Here is a 14,795-nt window from a genome sequence, read left to right on the forward strand (position 1 = left end):
GTATATTTAGCGCACTCTTTGATTTATTCACATTTTTATTCTAAGATTGCCCTGTATTTGGCTCCATCCATCTTCCCATCAACTCTGACCAGATTCCCTGCTGAAGAAAATCATCCCCACAAAATGATGCTGCCAGCACCATGTTTCACGTTGGGGATGGGGTGTTCGTTTTCCGCCACACATAGCATTTTGATTTTAGGCCAAAAAGTTCCATTGTGGTCTCATCTGACCAGAGCACCTTCTTCCACATGATTGCTGTGTCCCCCACATGGCTTCTTGCAAACTGTAAACGGTACTTCTTAAGGCTTTCTTTGAGCAACTGATTTCTTCTTGCCACTCTTCCATAAAGGTCAGATTTGTGGAGTGCACAACTAATAGTTGTCCTGTGGACAGATTCTCCGACCTGAGCTGTGGATCTCTGCAGATCATCCAGAGTTACCATGGGCCTCTTGGCTGCTTCTCTGATTAATGCTCTCTTTGGCCTGTTATTTTAGGTGGATAGCTATGTCTTGGTAGGTTTGCAGTTGTGCCATACTCCTTCCATTTTCGGATGATGCATTGAACAGTGCTTCATGAAATGTTCAAAGCTTGTGATTTTTTTTTTATAACTTAACACTGCTTTAAACTTATCCACAACTTCATCCCTGACCTGTCTGGTGTGTTCCTTAGCCTTCATGATGCTGTTCATTCACTAATGTTCCCTAACAAACCTATGAGGGCTTCAAAGAACAGCTGTATTTATACGGAGATTAAATTACACACAGGTGGACTCTATTTACCAATTAGGTGACTTCTGAAGGCAATTGGTTCTACTAGATTGTAGTTAGGGGTATTATAGTAAAGGGGGCTGAATACAAATGCACACCACACTTTTCAGATATTTGTAAAAAATGTTGAAAACCATTTATCATTTTCCTTCCACGTCACAATTATGTGCCACTTTGTGTTGATCGATCACATAAAATCCCAATAAAATACATTACGTTTTTGGTTGTAACATGACAAAATGTGGAAAATTTAAAGGAGTATGAATACTTTTTTCAAGGCACTGTATATAGATTTTGTTTTAGTTCTATTCCTTATAGTGATTAAAACAGACTATAATAAATGCATGCAAACATTGGTGGAACTGCAGATGATATGCTGGACTACATAGTATTTGCTTGTTTCCATCTGTGGACTCAAATTCCCTTCAGGAGGCGAATAAACGATTGAGAGTGAGCAGGCCTGCATGGAAGCCATCATGGGCAGTAGTTGCTGGACAAGCAATACCACTAAACACAAATTACAATGTGACAGAGAAATTTTTCTTTGAAGACCTCAGCCAATAGTTTCTCTTTCCTGGATAGAGATTTCGCTCTGGAAAAGGTACATAGCAGCACTTGGGTACAGGACAGTGCTTTGGTATAGCCTTAGCACTGGATCTAAAAAAATTGTCACAGACTTGACCAGCAGTGAGATCAATTAAGAATAATAAATGCCTGACTTAACACGCACATGAACTTTAATTGCATCCCAGTCTTAGTCCGTAGGATTCAATGTTGAGTTGACCCACTCTCTGCAACTATAAAAGCTTCAACACTTCTGGGAAGGCTGTCCACAAGGTTTAGGAGTGTGTCTATGGAAATGTTTGACCATTCTTCCAGAAGAACATGTGTGAGTTCAGGCACTGACCCAACAACCCCACACCATAATCCCCCTCTACCAAACTTTACACTTGGCCCAATGCAGTCAGGCATGTACTGTTCTTCTGGCAGCCACCAAACCTAGACACGTCCATCGGATTGTCAGACAGAGAAGCACGATTCGTCACTCCAGAAAACAAGTCTTCATTACTCTAGAGTCCAGTGGCGGCCTGCTTTAAACCACTGCATCCAATGCTTTGTATTGCACTTGGTAATGTAAGCCTTGGATGCAGCTGCTCGGCCATGGAAACCCATTCAATGAAGCTCTCTACGCACTGTTGTGCTAATATGAAGGACACACGAAGTTTGGAGGTCTTTAGCTATTGACTCTACAGACAGTTGGCGATTTCTGCGCACTGTGCGATTCAGCATACGCTGACCCCCACTCTGTCATTTTTCTTGGCTGAGTTGCTGTTGTTCCCAGTTGCTTCCACTTTGTTATAATACCACTAACAGTTTACTGTGGAATATTTAGTAGCAAGAAAATTTCACAGATGGGCTTATTGCACAGGTGACAACCTATCACGGTACCATGCTTGAATTCACTGAGCTCCTGAAAGTGACCCATTCTTTCACAAATGTTTGTAGAAGTAGTCTTCATGCCTACGTGCTTGATTTTATACCCCTAAGGCCATGAAGGTGATTGTAACTCCAGAATCCAATGATTTTGAGGGGTGTCCCAATACTTTTGGCAATATAGTGTATTTGCAATGTGTGCAAATTTCTCTATGTTTATAACTTCAAAGAATCTGCAAGTACAGAAAAATACCTGTTGATATGCCAGAATATCTCTACTTTTGTTCCATTTAAAAAACGGAAGCGGACCCAAACAGAAGTAAAACAGGCAAATGGTCCATTTTTGCATTGATTGTTAGGAAGCTGGCACTAGCCTTTAGTTTGTTAGTTATAAACAAACCCACTTTCAGAGTTTTTCATAATTTCCTTATCTTAATCTGTATGGCAGTAGCCGTGCAGCCCTTTATCCTACTTCGAATCAAGCTCAGCCATCACCATGATTTTATGGTGTAAACTATAGACTATTTAAAAAAAAAAAAAAAGTGGAGTTGGATTTAAGTAATTTACATAGAACCATACACAACAACCTTAGAAAAGTCTATTTGTCATAGTATACCCATTTAATGCTTTGTTACACAATGCACTAGTATCTCTGTTTAAACATGTAAAAATCATTCTCAGAACTAATTTGATCTGATTTGTCAGTGTGACATTGTAACCCTGCCTTCTCTGCGCCCATGCACATCATTGCACCAGGTAGAAGGAATGTGTATAGCAGAATCGAAGCATTCTTTTGCATTGTCAAATTTTACGCTAAGCATGAGAGCACAGTGTGGTCAGTTCTATAGCTGTGCTGTGAAATCAGCTTGCTCTCCTCCAATGATCAGATTTGTGCCGGCAAGCCACTAACCCCTCCTTCCCCAAAGCCATTTACTGGTAAGAGGAGTGTGCTGTTGCTTCCCCTCCCACAGCTCTCTAAATTCTCTGTGCTGCTGAGAACAAAGGGTATGTGATAACTTTAAAAAAAGGTGGGGGGGGCGGTGTTTAGAATTTTTTTTATCTGAATTCACAAATGTTTTGCCTTTCAACTTAATGGGTTGTTTAACAAATGCCAGAAAAGCCTAGTGGACCTAACATTAAAGTCCTTTACAGTATATCAATCATTAAGGCACAATTTCATGTTACCAACCATATTCATCTTTTGAATTTACTCCCTAAATACCAGTGTGAACAACCTGGAAAAAAAAAAGTTTTCTAGCCAACAATCATTACTAAATAGAAGCTATATTCAACTACAACCTGAAATCAAAAAAAGTTGGGATGCTGTGTAAAATCTACACAAAAACAGAATGCAATTATTCGCAAATCTCATAAACCGATATTTTATTTACAACTGAAAACCAAAATGTTTAAACTGAGAAAATTAACCATTTTAGGAAAAATTCATGTAATTTTGAAATTGATGGCAGCAACACATCTCAAAAAAGTTGAGACAGACCAACAAAAAGCTGGCAAAGCAAGTGGTACTAACAAGAGCTGGGGTTGAGTATAAAAAGTGCATCTTAAGAGTCAGAATTTCTCAGAAGTAAAGATGAGCAGTAGTTCATCAAGTAGTGAAAGGCTGTTAAATGTCAAAACCATTTCAAAATAATGTTCCTCAATGTAAAATTGCAAAAAAATATCATCTACGGTACATAGAATCATCATCACCGAGAATAATGGATGCGCATGATTTTCTGACAGCACAGCATTAAACACAGGCATGATTCTTTGATGGACATCACTGCATGGGCTCAGAATACAGCCAAAAATCACGGTCTGTAAACACACTTCGTCATTCCATCCAAAAATGAAAGGTTAAGCTCTATCGTGTAAAGAAGAACATGATCTGAACATGACCTAGAAATGCTGACATCTTCTCTGGGCCAAAGCTCATTTAAAATGGTAGCCTGCAAAGGGAAAAAACTAATTTGAGAAAAACTGCTACCTCACTGACAAAAACCTTCTTGATCCCCTACAGTCTTGCTTCCGCCCGCGACATTCCACAGAAACTGCCCTACTAAAACTCACTAATGACCTACTAGCTGCTAAAACCAACGGCCATTACTCCATACTCCTACTCCTTGACCTTTCCGCTGCCTTTGACACAGTCGACCACCCACCCCTCCTCAGTAAACTCCACTCCATCAGCCTCCGTGACTCTGCTCTCTCCTGGTTCTCCTCTTACCTTTCTCAGCGCACTTTCAGTGTCACATACAACTCCTCCGCTCCCTCTTTCTGTTGGGGTACCCCAAGGTTCTTTCCTTGGGCCCCTCCTTTTCTCTCTCTCCTCCCTGGGCCAACTGATAACCTCCCATGGCTTCCAATACCACCTCTATGCTGATGACACCCAGATCTATCTCTCCACTCCCCAGCTCACCCCCTCAATCTCCTCATGTATCACAAATCTACTAAGCGACATATCAGCATGGATGTCACATCACTACCTTAAACTCAATCTTTCAAAAACCGAGCTTGTAATATTTCCTCCTCCCCGATCCCCCACTCATGACTTTACCATCAAGATCAACAGCACAACCATTGGTCCTTCCCCTCATGCCAGGGTGCTAGGCGTAATCCTAGACTCTGACCTCTCCTTTGGGCCCCACATCCACTCACTGGCTAAATCCTGCCGCCTCAACCTCCGGAACATTTCCAAAATCCGCCCCTTCCTGACCAATGACACCACAAAACAACTTATCCATGCCTTGGTTATATCCTGCCTCAATTACTGCAACTCCCTCCTCACTGGTCTACCATTACACAGGTTATACCCCCTTCAGTCTATTATGAATACTGCTGCTAGACTCATACACCTTACCAACCAATCAGCGACTGCTGCCCCTCTCTGCCAATCCCTTCACTGGCTTCCACTAACCCAACGTATAAAATTCAAAATACTAACCACAGCTTACAAAGCCATCCACAACACTGCCCCTAGCTACATCACCAACCTCATCCACAGATACTGGCCAAATCGCCCGCTCCGCTCCTCCCATGATATCCTCCTCTCTAGCTCCCTCATCACCTCCTCCCACGCTCGCCTCCATCCAGGACTTCTCCAGAGCCTCCCCCATCCTCTGGAACTCCCTACCACAGCATGTCCGGTCAGCCCCCACCCTGTCTGCCTTTAGGCGATCTTTTAAAACTCAGTTCTTCAGGGAAGCCTACCCCACCTCCACCTAAGAACTGTACTTGAATCACCTCCGACAGATCATCCCCTGCAGTTATCACCTTTTGTATCACCTCCCCCTTCCGTTAGATTGTAAGCTCCACGAGCAGGGCCCTCCTATTCCTTCTGTACTGAAATGTATTGTAATTGTACTGTCTCCCTTATATTGTAAAGCGCTGTGCAAACTGTTGGCGCTATATAAATCCAGTGTAATAATAATAATCTGTGGTCAGACAAATCAAAATTTTACATTCCTTTTGGCAACATGGGCATCGCATCCTCCAGACTAAAGTGGAGAGGGACCTTCCAGCTTTTTAACAGTGCATTAGTACGTATGGAATGGACAGAGCTGAAAAAGCATAAATCGATGCTGAAAAATATATCCAGGTTTTAAAGCAGCATATGCTTCCATCCAGACAAATTATTTTTCATAGAAGGCCTTGCATATTCCAGCAGTACAATGCTAAATATATTCCAGCAGGACAACGCTAAACCACATAATGCATCTATGACAACAGCATGGCATCATAGTAGAAGAGTCTGGGTGCTTAAGTGGCCTGCCTAAAGTCCAGACCTTTCACCAACTGAAAATATTTGTTGTATCTTGAAATGAAAAATAAGAGAAAAAATACCCAGCACTGCTGAACAAATAGAATCCTTTAATCTGGCAAAATGGAACAACATTCCTCTCCCAAAACCAGCAACTGGTCTCCTCAGTTCAGATGTTTACAGAGTGTTGTTAAAAGAAGAAGGGATGCAACACTGTGGTAAACATGGCCCTGTTCCAATATTATTTTAGACGGGTTGCAGCCATCAATTTCAAAATTACCTTATTTTTTTCTTAAAATTGAAAGTTTTCTCAGTTTAAACATTTGACATGTTTTTAGTTTCTATTGTTCTGTTTGTTTATGAGCTTTGCAAATCATTGCATTCAGTTTTTTTGTAGATTTTACACAGTGTCCCAATTTTGTGGGGAATTTAGGTTGTAGTAGTACCCTAATAATTGCCAACAAACTATACAGAGAAAAAAAGCGATTGTGTTAAATTTTGTGTAACAAAAAAATTAACACCACAACAATGTGACAAATATAAAATTTTGACAGTTTAGTGTTGTACGATCAGTGATGACTTATGAATACCAGCCAATGTTGAAGAAAAGATTGATAATCGCACTGTAAAATAACAATCTAAATAAGCAATTATTCATACCACCTAGTTATTATGAAAGCAGTGGAAAGATTGAACCATAAAACACACCAAAACAGCACATTGTAATTGTGGTAATTGTACCACAAGAGGGCATTATTGTCTTTCAAGCAAATTTGATTTGCTAGCCTGTTTCTGTGGGCTACACAACCTGAAGTAAACTTGCACGTTTGGCATTCTTTGTTCTATAGTACTGAGCTCAAAGCTTGTTTGAGACACTAGGAGATAAATTATGGACTGCTTTCAACACTATACACAAAAAGAAAACTTGGCACACAATTTGATAAAAAAAAACGAACAAAACCTGCATAAGTATAAAAGATGTAACTACATGATGCCGATCATAACATGTGAAGTGTTTAAACCCAAAGCACTGCATCACAAAACACAGTTATGACCTGAGTCAATAGGCTTTGCTTTACACAGGTTATACATTCCTATAGAAGTCTGTGGGGATGCAAAACCAGCTTGAAGCAGTTCAAATGTAGGACAGAAGGATTGCTGCAGGTTAAATGCACCTGTCAAAGAATTCTGAACAATCTCAGAAGCATGTCAGACTGACGTCAAACTGATCAAATTGACAAAGGCTGCCTATGCTTCACACAACCAACAAATCTGCAATACCATCAACTTGCATTGATAATGCACAGCAATCTAGAATTGGGCTGAGAAAAGAACAGCTCTTAGGGTCCATACACACTGGTTAAAAAAATGCATGTTCCCTTGGCAGAACACTCATTTTGAGCAGTTTTTTATACTAGCAGCTGGGCACATTTCTCTTTTTTTCTTCCAGAAAACTGCTCTCAAAAATGCAAAACAAAAAGGATTTTTTTTCCTGCCTCTAAAAACACTGACTATAAACTATGCCCCTAAACGTCCTAATGTGCATGGACACATAGGATAACATTAAGCTGCTTCTACAGGCAAAAACACAGAACGTATGAAGAAGCAGCTTTTTCTTTTTTTTTTTTTTTTTTTTTTTTTTAATTAAGCCCAGTGTGCATGGTTACTTACAAACCAACAGCAGAAAATAGAGAATACAACCTATACCACTAATAAATAAACCATTGCCATTTTTATATGCAAACTATAAACTAACAATAAATTACTACTAAAAATATATTTAAAAAAAAAAAAAAAAAAAAAGGACATAGACAGACCGATAGAATGATCTAAAATATAAAAACACAAATCAGAGCAGAGAGGTAAAGACAATATCCTCTAAATGTGCTGCAGTTATAACAAAAAATATACATAATGTTCCCAAAAAAACTGGTTTTGTAATTTGAGTGCCCATTCACACTTGTGCTTAAACCACTTTTGCTGCCAGGCCCTGTACTCCATTTTTAAACTCATGTGGCCAGAATTGCACTGCATTTGAACGGCACCCAAATGCCTGTTGCGCGTTTTGGAATCGCAGTAAGTAAAGCCCTGCAAGTGCCAGAAATATGGACATCATCAGTATTGTATCCAAACAAGTCCAGAAAAAAAAATCTCTCTCATACCGAGCACAATGAACTGTAGGAGGACATAAACTATATGTACTGCTTATGGGACTTTAGAAAGCCATGGTAGAGGAGACAAAACAATGTCTCGATGTCAGATTTACCTGACTTTACCTTTACCTGAAAAAAAAAGAAGCATTTCTGAAGGATCCCATTCAACCACTGCAGCATACAGGACTTTTCCCAAATGTAAGACTTTTTTTTTTTTTTTTTTTTAACTTCTGAAGCATAAAATATGACAGTTGAAATTAGCTGTTAACTGGAGCTTCTCTTTTATGTGATGATGTATCAATTATTTTCCTATTACTAGATAATCCAGGTTTTCACTGCTTACTCAGTCTTAAACCATAACAACTTTTTGGTTCAAGGCTGAAAATAATAGCAAATGGGCTCCTTGTGTGTTGTTAGCACAGTGTACAAAAGTTATGTAGTTATACCTCCAAAGCCAACAGTACAGGTTAAACACGCAAAAGTACTTACCACATTGTAGTAGCTTTTGTTGATTGCAGATGTTTCAAACCCTTTTGGTGGGCTTTTCAGTGTTGTAGACTTGGGTGATACTGGTTTCTCTGGGGAACAGAGAATAAGAATGATCAGATTGCTTATTAAAATATATATATATTTTTTTACTAATTTTGGGAAAGAAGGCATTTTTTTTTATGGCATCATCTTTGTAATAGCAATGCAAAATCATAGTTATGCTTTCTTGCAAAATCTCCTTTTATGTTGTGAGTGCTGTCTGTCTGCTGGACATCTCCTTCCACAATTTCCTGGATGCCCTGCATGCTTTGCAGCTTCTTCTCTCTCAAACCTTTGGTTTACTTTAGAACTATATATCCCATAATACTCTACTGCCTGCAAACAGATATGATATAGTAGAGAATGCAGGGTCTGTGAATGCGTCATACAAGTCAAGGAAGTACATGTGTGGGATTAATATATATATTTTTTCTATTTCAAGCTTGTCCAGAATACTAGGCGTAGGCAAAAATTAACAGAAATGTAATGTGAAAATTAATACTAGTGTTACAATTATTGGCCACAGGTACACACAGCAAAATTTCTGAACCTCTAACAGACAACTTGCATGACAGCACTGCATGTTTGTTTTTCGGGGTTTATTATGGTACAACTGGTCAAAGGCTTATATCCCTGGAACAGAATGCGATCTCATAAAAGTAAATACCAAGTCTTAAATTTGATATGCCTTCTTCGATTTTTCAGGGCTTGCAGAGTTCTACATATGCTCCATTTACTAAGCAAAAAGTCCTAAACACCTCTGTTGTACTTATTTATAGATTTTAGCAGAACCAAAATGTGGAGGTCATTATTAAAAAAGGGAAAAACATAGTTGTACATATTTTCTTTAAGATTTTCTAGAATAAAAACCTTAACCACTTTTGCACTAGAGCAAGTTTTCCATTTTTTTTTTTTTTTGCACACATGTAAAAACCTGCATTTTTGGGTATAAAATTACTTAAACCCCACAAAACATTATACATATTTTCTGAAAGCAGAGGCCCTGTAGAATGAAAAGATACTTTCTCCAATTTTTTTTATGTCGCATAATATTTGCACAACTGTTTATCAAAACACATACTGTATTTTCAGGGGGAAAAAAACAAAACAAAAACACAACACTGTTTTTTTGAAAATTGAAAAGATGGGGTTGCATCAAGTACTTAAAAATATCCATAGGTGATGCTTTAAAAGCCTTTACAGATCATCAGATTAGTGTTAAGTGAAATTAAAAAACAATTTTTTTTTTCATAACAAACATGTTATACTTACCTGCTCTGTGCAGTGGTTTGCACAGAGCAGCCCTGATCCACCTCTTCTTGGGTCCCTCACCGATGCTCCTGGCCCCTTCCCCGCCTGCCAAGTGTCTCCAGAGCAAACCGCTTGAAAATGGGGGCACCAAAGCAGGTTCCCTGCTGATCCACTGTTCTGAGTGTCCATTCACAGACAGAGCCAATGCTCTGGCCCACCCCCTCTCGCTCCTTATTGGCTCACTGGCTGTTATTGACAGCAGCAGGAGCCAACGGCATCTGCTGCTGTCTCAGACAATGAGGAGGGAGAGTCCGGGATAGCCAAAGATCTCATGCACATCGCTGGATCGCTGGATTTATTTCAGGTACATGTATACCGCCATCAATTTACGAAGCACTTTACATATATATTGTACATTCACATCAGTCCCTAACCCTCAAGGGGCGTATAAACTAAGGTCCCTAGCTCACACACACACACACACACACGCGCCAATTTAGACAGGATCTTTGGTGTGTGGGAGGAAACCCACACAAGCACAGGGAGAACATGCAAGGTGGTGCAGTGGCTGGGATTTGAACCAATGACCCTTGTACTGCCAGGCAGAAGTTCTAACCATTTAGCCACTTTGCTGCCCACAGTATTAGGGGAGCAGCTGCACACAGAAGGCTTTTTTATTATCATGCATGAAGGGTGAGGAGGAGAGGGAGATCTGTCAAATCCTGTGAGGAGGGACCAGGGGACATGGTTCAGCCACAAGTACATTTTACACAGTGTCTCAATGTCTTTGGAATTGGGGTTGCACAAGAAGCACTGCAACTGTGTCACCATAAAAGACAAAAAAAAAAAGAAGTCAGATTTTAAAAAAACGCATACAAAAATACATTTGTGCCTAACAAGTTATAATATTTGAGGCAAGAATACCCTTCTTAAGTAGCAATTAACAATGCAGAACTGTCTCCTCATTCCACTGTCACTGGGTGATGCAGCCAGCACAACATGCCAGATGGAATCATAGCTCACATACTATCTGCTGTCTCATGTAATTACAAGGTCAAGCCAGATGGCGCACTTTCAAACAAACAAAAAGCACATCAACCCTCGCAAGCGCATAATGAAGGAAAAACAGAAATAGGTCACTACGCACTGCAAAACAATACTAATCTATGCATTATAACATCCAGCTGGGCCATGTGTAATGCTATCCATGTCTACCATTTAGGACCTAAAAAACACAAACATACACATAAAAAACATCCCAAGCAAAGTTGTTGACCTAAAACAGGGAAACATAAAATCTTAATTCATATTGGATCTACAGATATAAGCAACATACTTGAACAAATAGTCATGTTTATGATCTAAATAAACAAAAATGCAAGATTTTTCATAGCAGATTTTACCACAACTTCAAAGCCATGAAATTAGAATATGGGGTTTCAGATTAGAATCTCTACACCATGCAAAATCCTTTAGAAAGATGTTTGCGGCTTTCCTTGCATGAACTGGCAATTTTGAAATTCTCCTACAAAACCTCAATGGGAATCAAATGTCTTTGACTAGGGCAACCCAGAACTCTCTATTGCTTCCTTTAAAAGGATACATTTCCCTTTTTGCAGTTAAAAAAGGAGGCATTTATTATTTTTTGCAGTTTTAGTTTTGTAGTTTTCCCATTCACAGAAATAGTTATTTTTTTGTTTATTAATTTTTTTGTTAATTGTGACAAGTTCAGGGAGAACATCCTCAGATTGCTCTCACTAGAGCCAGTGAATCAGGGAGAGGCAACAGCAGTGGGAACATGTTACATGTATAAAAATAATCCCCCTGCGCTCCACTGGTATGAACAAACACAACCCCAAATATATGCAAGCTGCTACCACCTATTCCCAATACCACAAGATGTATGACATAAAAAAAACAATACTGGTGAAGCGCTTCACATGAAAAACTAAATAAGTAGGTGCAATGATATTAAAAATACATATAAAGTGACCACACTGTATTGAAAAGGTATAGATAACTAGTGCTAAATAATCCCCCCAAAAAACATATAAGTGCCAAGTGCTGAAAATGCAAAACAGGGCATGCGTTTGCTGACTAGATCGTGCCAAAATACAATATATGCACAGTAAAAACATAATACACTAACATTGAACACTAACTGAAAGTGGAAAGTGCTCAGTATGAGTATGAATATTGGTTGAAAGTAAAATCTACAATAAAGTGCAAAACAGGTCATGCTTTTGCTGACTACATCGTGCCAAAATACAACATATGCACAGTAAACATAATACACATTAACATTGCACACTCTAACTGAATATTGCATTTTGGCACGATCTAGTCAGCAAACGCATGACCTGTTTTGCATTTTCAGCACTTGGCACTTATATATTTTTTGGGGGGGTTATTTAGCACTAGTTATCTATACCTTTCAATACAGTGTGGTCATTTTATATGTATTTTTATATTATTGCACCTACTTATTTAGTTTTTCATGTGAAGCGCTTCACCAGTATTGGTTTTTTTAACATGTTACATGTTCCACCCTAAAAATAGGTGGAACATGTAACATGTTCCCAAAGGTGAACTTATCCTTTAAGCCATTCCTTGGTAGATTTGCTAGTGTGCTCCGGATCATTATCGGGTTCAGATAGGGCAGATGGCCTCACATTCTCATCTGGCACACTGATGAATGCTCTTTGGTCAGAAAACATATCTACTGTTACCTCTAGCTTTGATTGATCATTATTCAGCACAATGTTCCAAAAGGTCTGATCTTTGATATCCAAAGAGAACATTAGAGAAAGATTACAGTTTACTATTGAACTTTTGGCAAAGGGTATTTCCTGGCATGCTTCTCATGCAGGCTGAATTGGTGCAATCTATTTCTGAAAGTAGATGCATGCACTTTGACGCCAATTTTTGCAAGAGTTACCGTAACAGCCCACAATCAAATGTTAGGGTTCTTGGATATTTCTTTTAGCATGAAAACAGTCAGCTCTTGGGTTGAATTTGCTGAGCTGGCCAGTCTTGGACAAATTCCCAGCCAATTTTAATGTAAATTATTTTCCTTGAATACCGGATTTACATAATTTGGCAATCTTTTTAAATCCATTGCCAGACTCCTACATCCACAAACTTCTTTCAGAGGGCCCTTAGACAGCTCGATTGATCTTTGCATGACATAATCACACCTGTCATTAGTAAAGAACACCCGAGCCTAGATATCTAAGGTTTAAAGACGACAAGGTCCACCTGCATACTACCTAAATGATATTATCATTGGAACACAGGATTACATATTTAGGGGATTTGAAGTGGTGGTAAAATATCCATATGACAAATTTGCATTTTGTTCATATAGATCTCGAAAATGAATACACTAGGCAGAGGCAGCTCTAGGCTTTGTGAGGCCTTAGGCAAACCTTAGACATAAGGCCCCACTAATGCCTGTGTTTTCCTTCCTTCAGCTATGCAGCAAGCCTTCCCAGATTGAGATCCTTGGGCGGTGGATGGAAGGGGTGATGTGCGCAGATGCAACATCACTCCTCATTGTCTGGCAGGCAGAGCTCTAGAAGTTTTTAGGTTACGCAAGAAGTGTGACAGCGCTCTTAAAGCGGAGTTCCAGACGTTTTTGTGTTTATTAAAAGTCAGCAGCTACAAAAACTGTAGCTGCTGACTTTTAATAAACACACACTTACCTGTCCCAGAATCCAACGGTATTCTCACCCGTGCCTTCACTTCTCCCCTTCTCTCCTCCACGGCATCTCAAGTGTGGGCACCAGGATGTGACAGTTTGCAGCTTCACAGCCTGGTGCCCACTGCGCATGCACGCATCGCGCTGCGCTTCCTAATTGGTCCGGCAGTCTTCTGGGAGCTTTGAAAGTTCCCAGGAGACTGAGGGAGGGAGGAGGGGGCCGATGCCAAGGATTGCATGTCTTCCTTTTCTTTCTTTTTTTTTTTTTTTTGTAAGTCAACAAAGAGTTGCCTATGCAGGAATTTCAGTCTCACACAGCCATACACAGTTTTGCGAGAACATCAAGCCACCTGGCTCGCTCTTCAGAAGCACTGGTGCCCTTATCCCCAGGCCCTCGGACCATCTCCTGGCCTTCCAGCACCACCTGGTTCTCTGAATTCACTCAACCTTTAGTCACAGCTTCCTGCTGTATGAACCTACTCCTGACCGCTTGCGAGAGGTTCTCTTGACACCCCTCCTCAGACTTATGGATTCTCTGGATAAATCTAGCTGTACCGGCTTTCCCAGTCTTCCAGACTCACATAGCCACCTCAACTCTCTCTGATGGACAAGGAATCTCTCCAACAAAGACAGTACCTCTGTCTCTCGGCAGGAACACAAGTCTCTCCTGACAGAGCATTGAACTACGGCCAGCTCCTTGCTTATGAGTATGCAAACCCATAGAGCCCACAGGTCTCCAGTAAGACCTGGACACAGGATTAAAGGTTTTGTCCCATGCCCTGATCCGGGATTACAAAACCTCGAGAAAATTGAAGACCCAAGTCTCACACACACACACACACACACACACATACATATATATACACACATATATACACACATATACACATATATATATATATATATATATACACACACACACACACATATATATATATATACATACATACACAGACACACACACACCTCAAAAAAATGAAAGGAACACTTTTTAATCAAAGTATAGCATCAAGTCAATTAAACTCCTGGGACATTGATCTGGTCAGTTATGTAGCAGATGGGGTTGTTAATCAGTTTCAGCTACTTTGGTGTTAATGAAATTAACAACAGGTACATGCACTAGTTGAGCAACAATGAGATGACCCCCAAAACAGGAATGCTTTTACAGGTTGAGGCCACTGACATTTTTTTCCCTACTCGTC

At 39.8% G+C, this 14,795-nt stretch overlaps 1 protein-coding gene across 6 annotated transcripts in view; it reads right to left on the reverse strand.

The window, feature by feature from the left end:
* ARHGEF7 (Rho guanine nucleotide exchange factor 7) overlaps nt 1–14,795 on the reverse strand; it is a 223,673-nt gene that overhangs the window by 126,260 nt on the left and 82,618 nt on the right. For all 6 annotated transcript variants that reach the window (XM_089693578.1, XM_089693575.1, XM_089693577.1 and 3 more), the window contains exon 6: nt 8,604–8,692. In XM_089693578.1, the coding sequence (XP_089549704.1) occupies nt 8,604–8,692 (89 nt within the window). The remainder of the gene's footprint in view (nt 1–8,603; nt 8,693–14,795) is intronic.

This window comes from Staurois parvus, unplaced genomic scaffold (assembly GCF_062004578.1).
Source record: "Staurois parvus isolate SC_StPar_1 unplaced genomic scaffold, SC_StPar_1.0 ptg000634l, whole genome shotgun sequence".
Taxonomy (NCBI): domain Eukaryota; kingdom Metazoa; phylum Chordata; class Amphibia; order Anura; family Ranidae; genus Staurois; species Staurois parvus.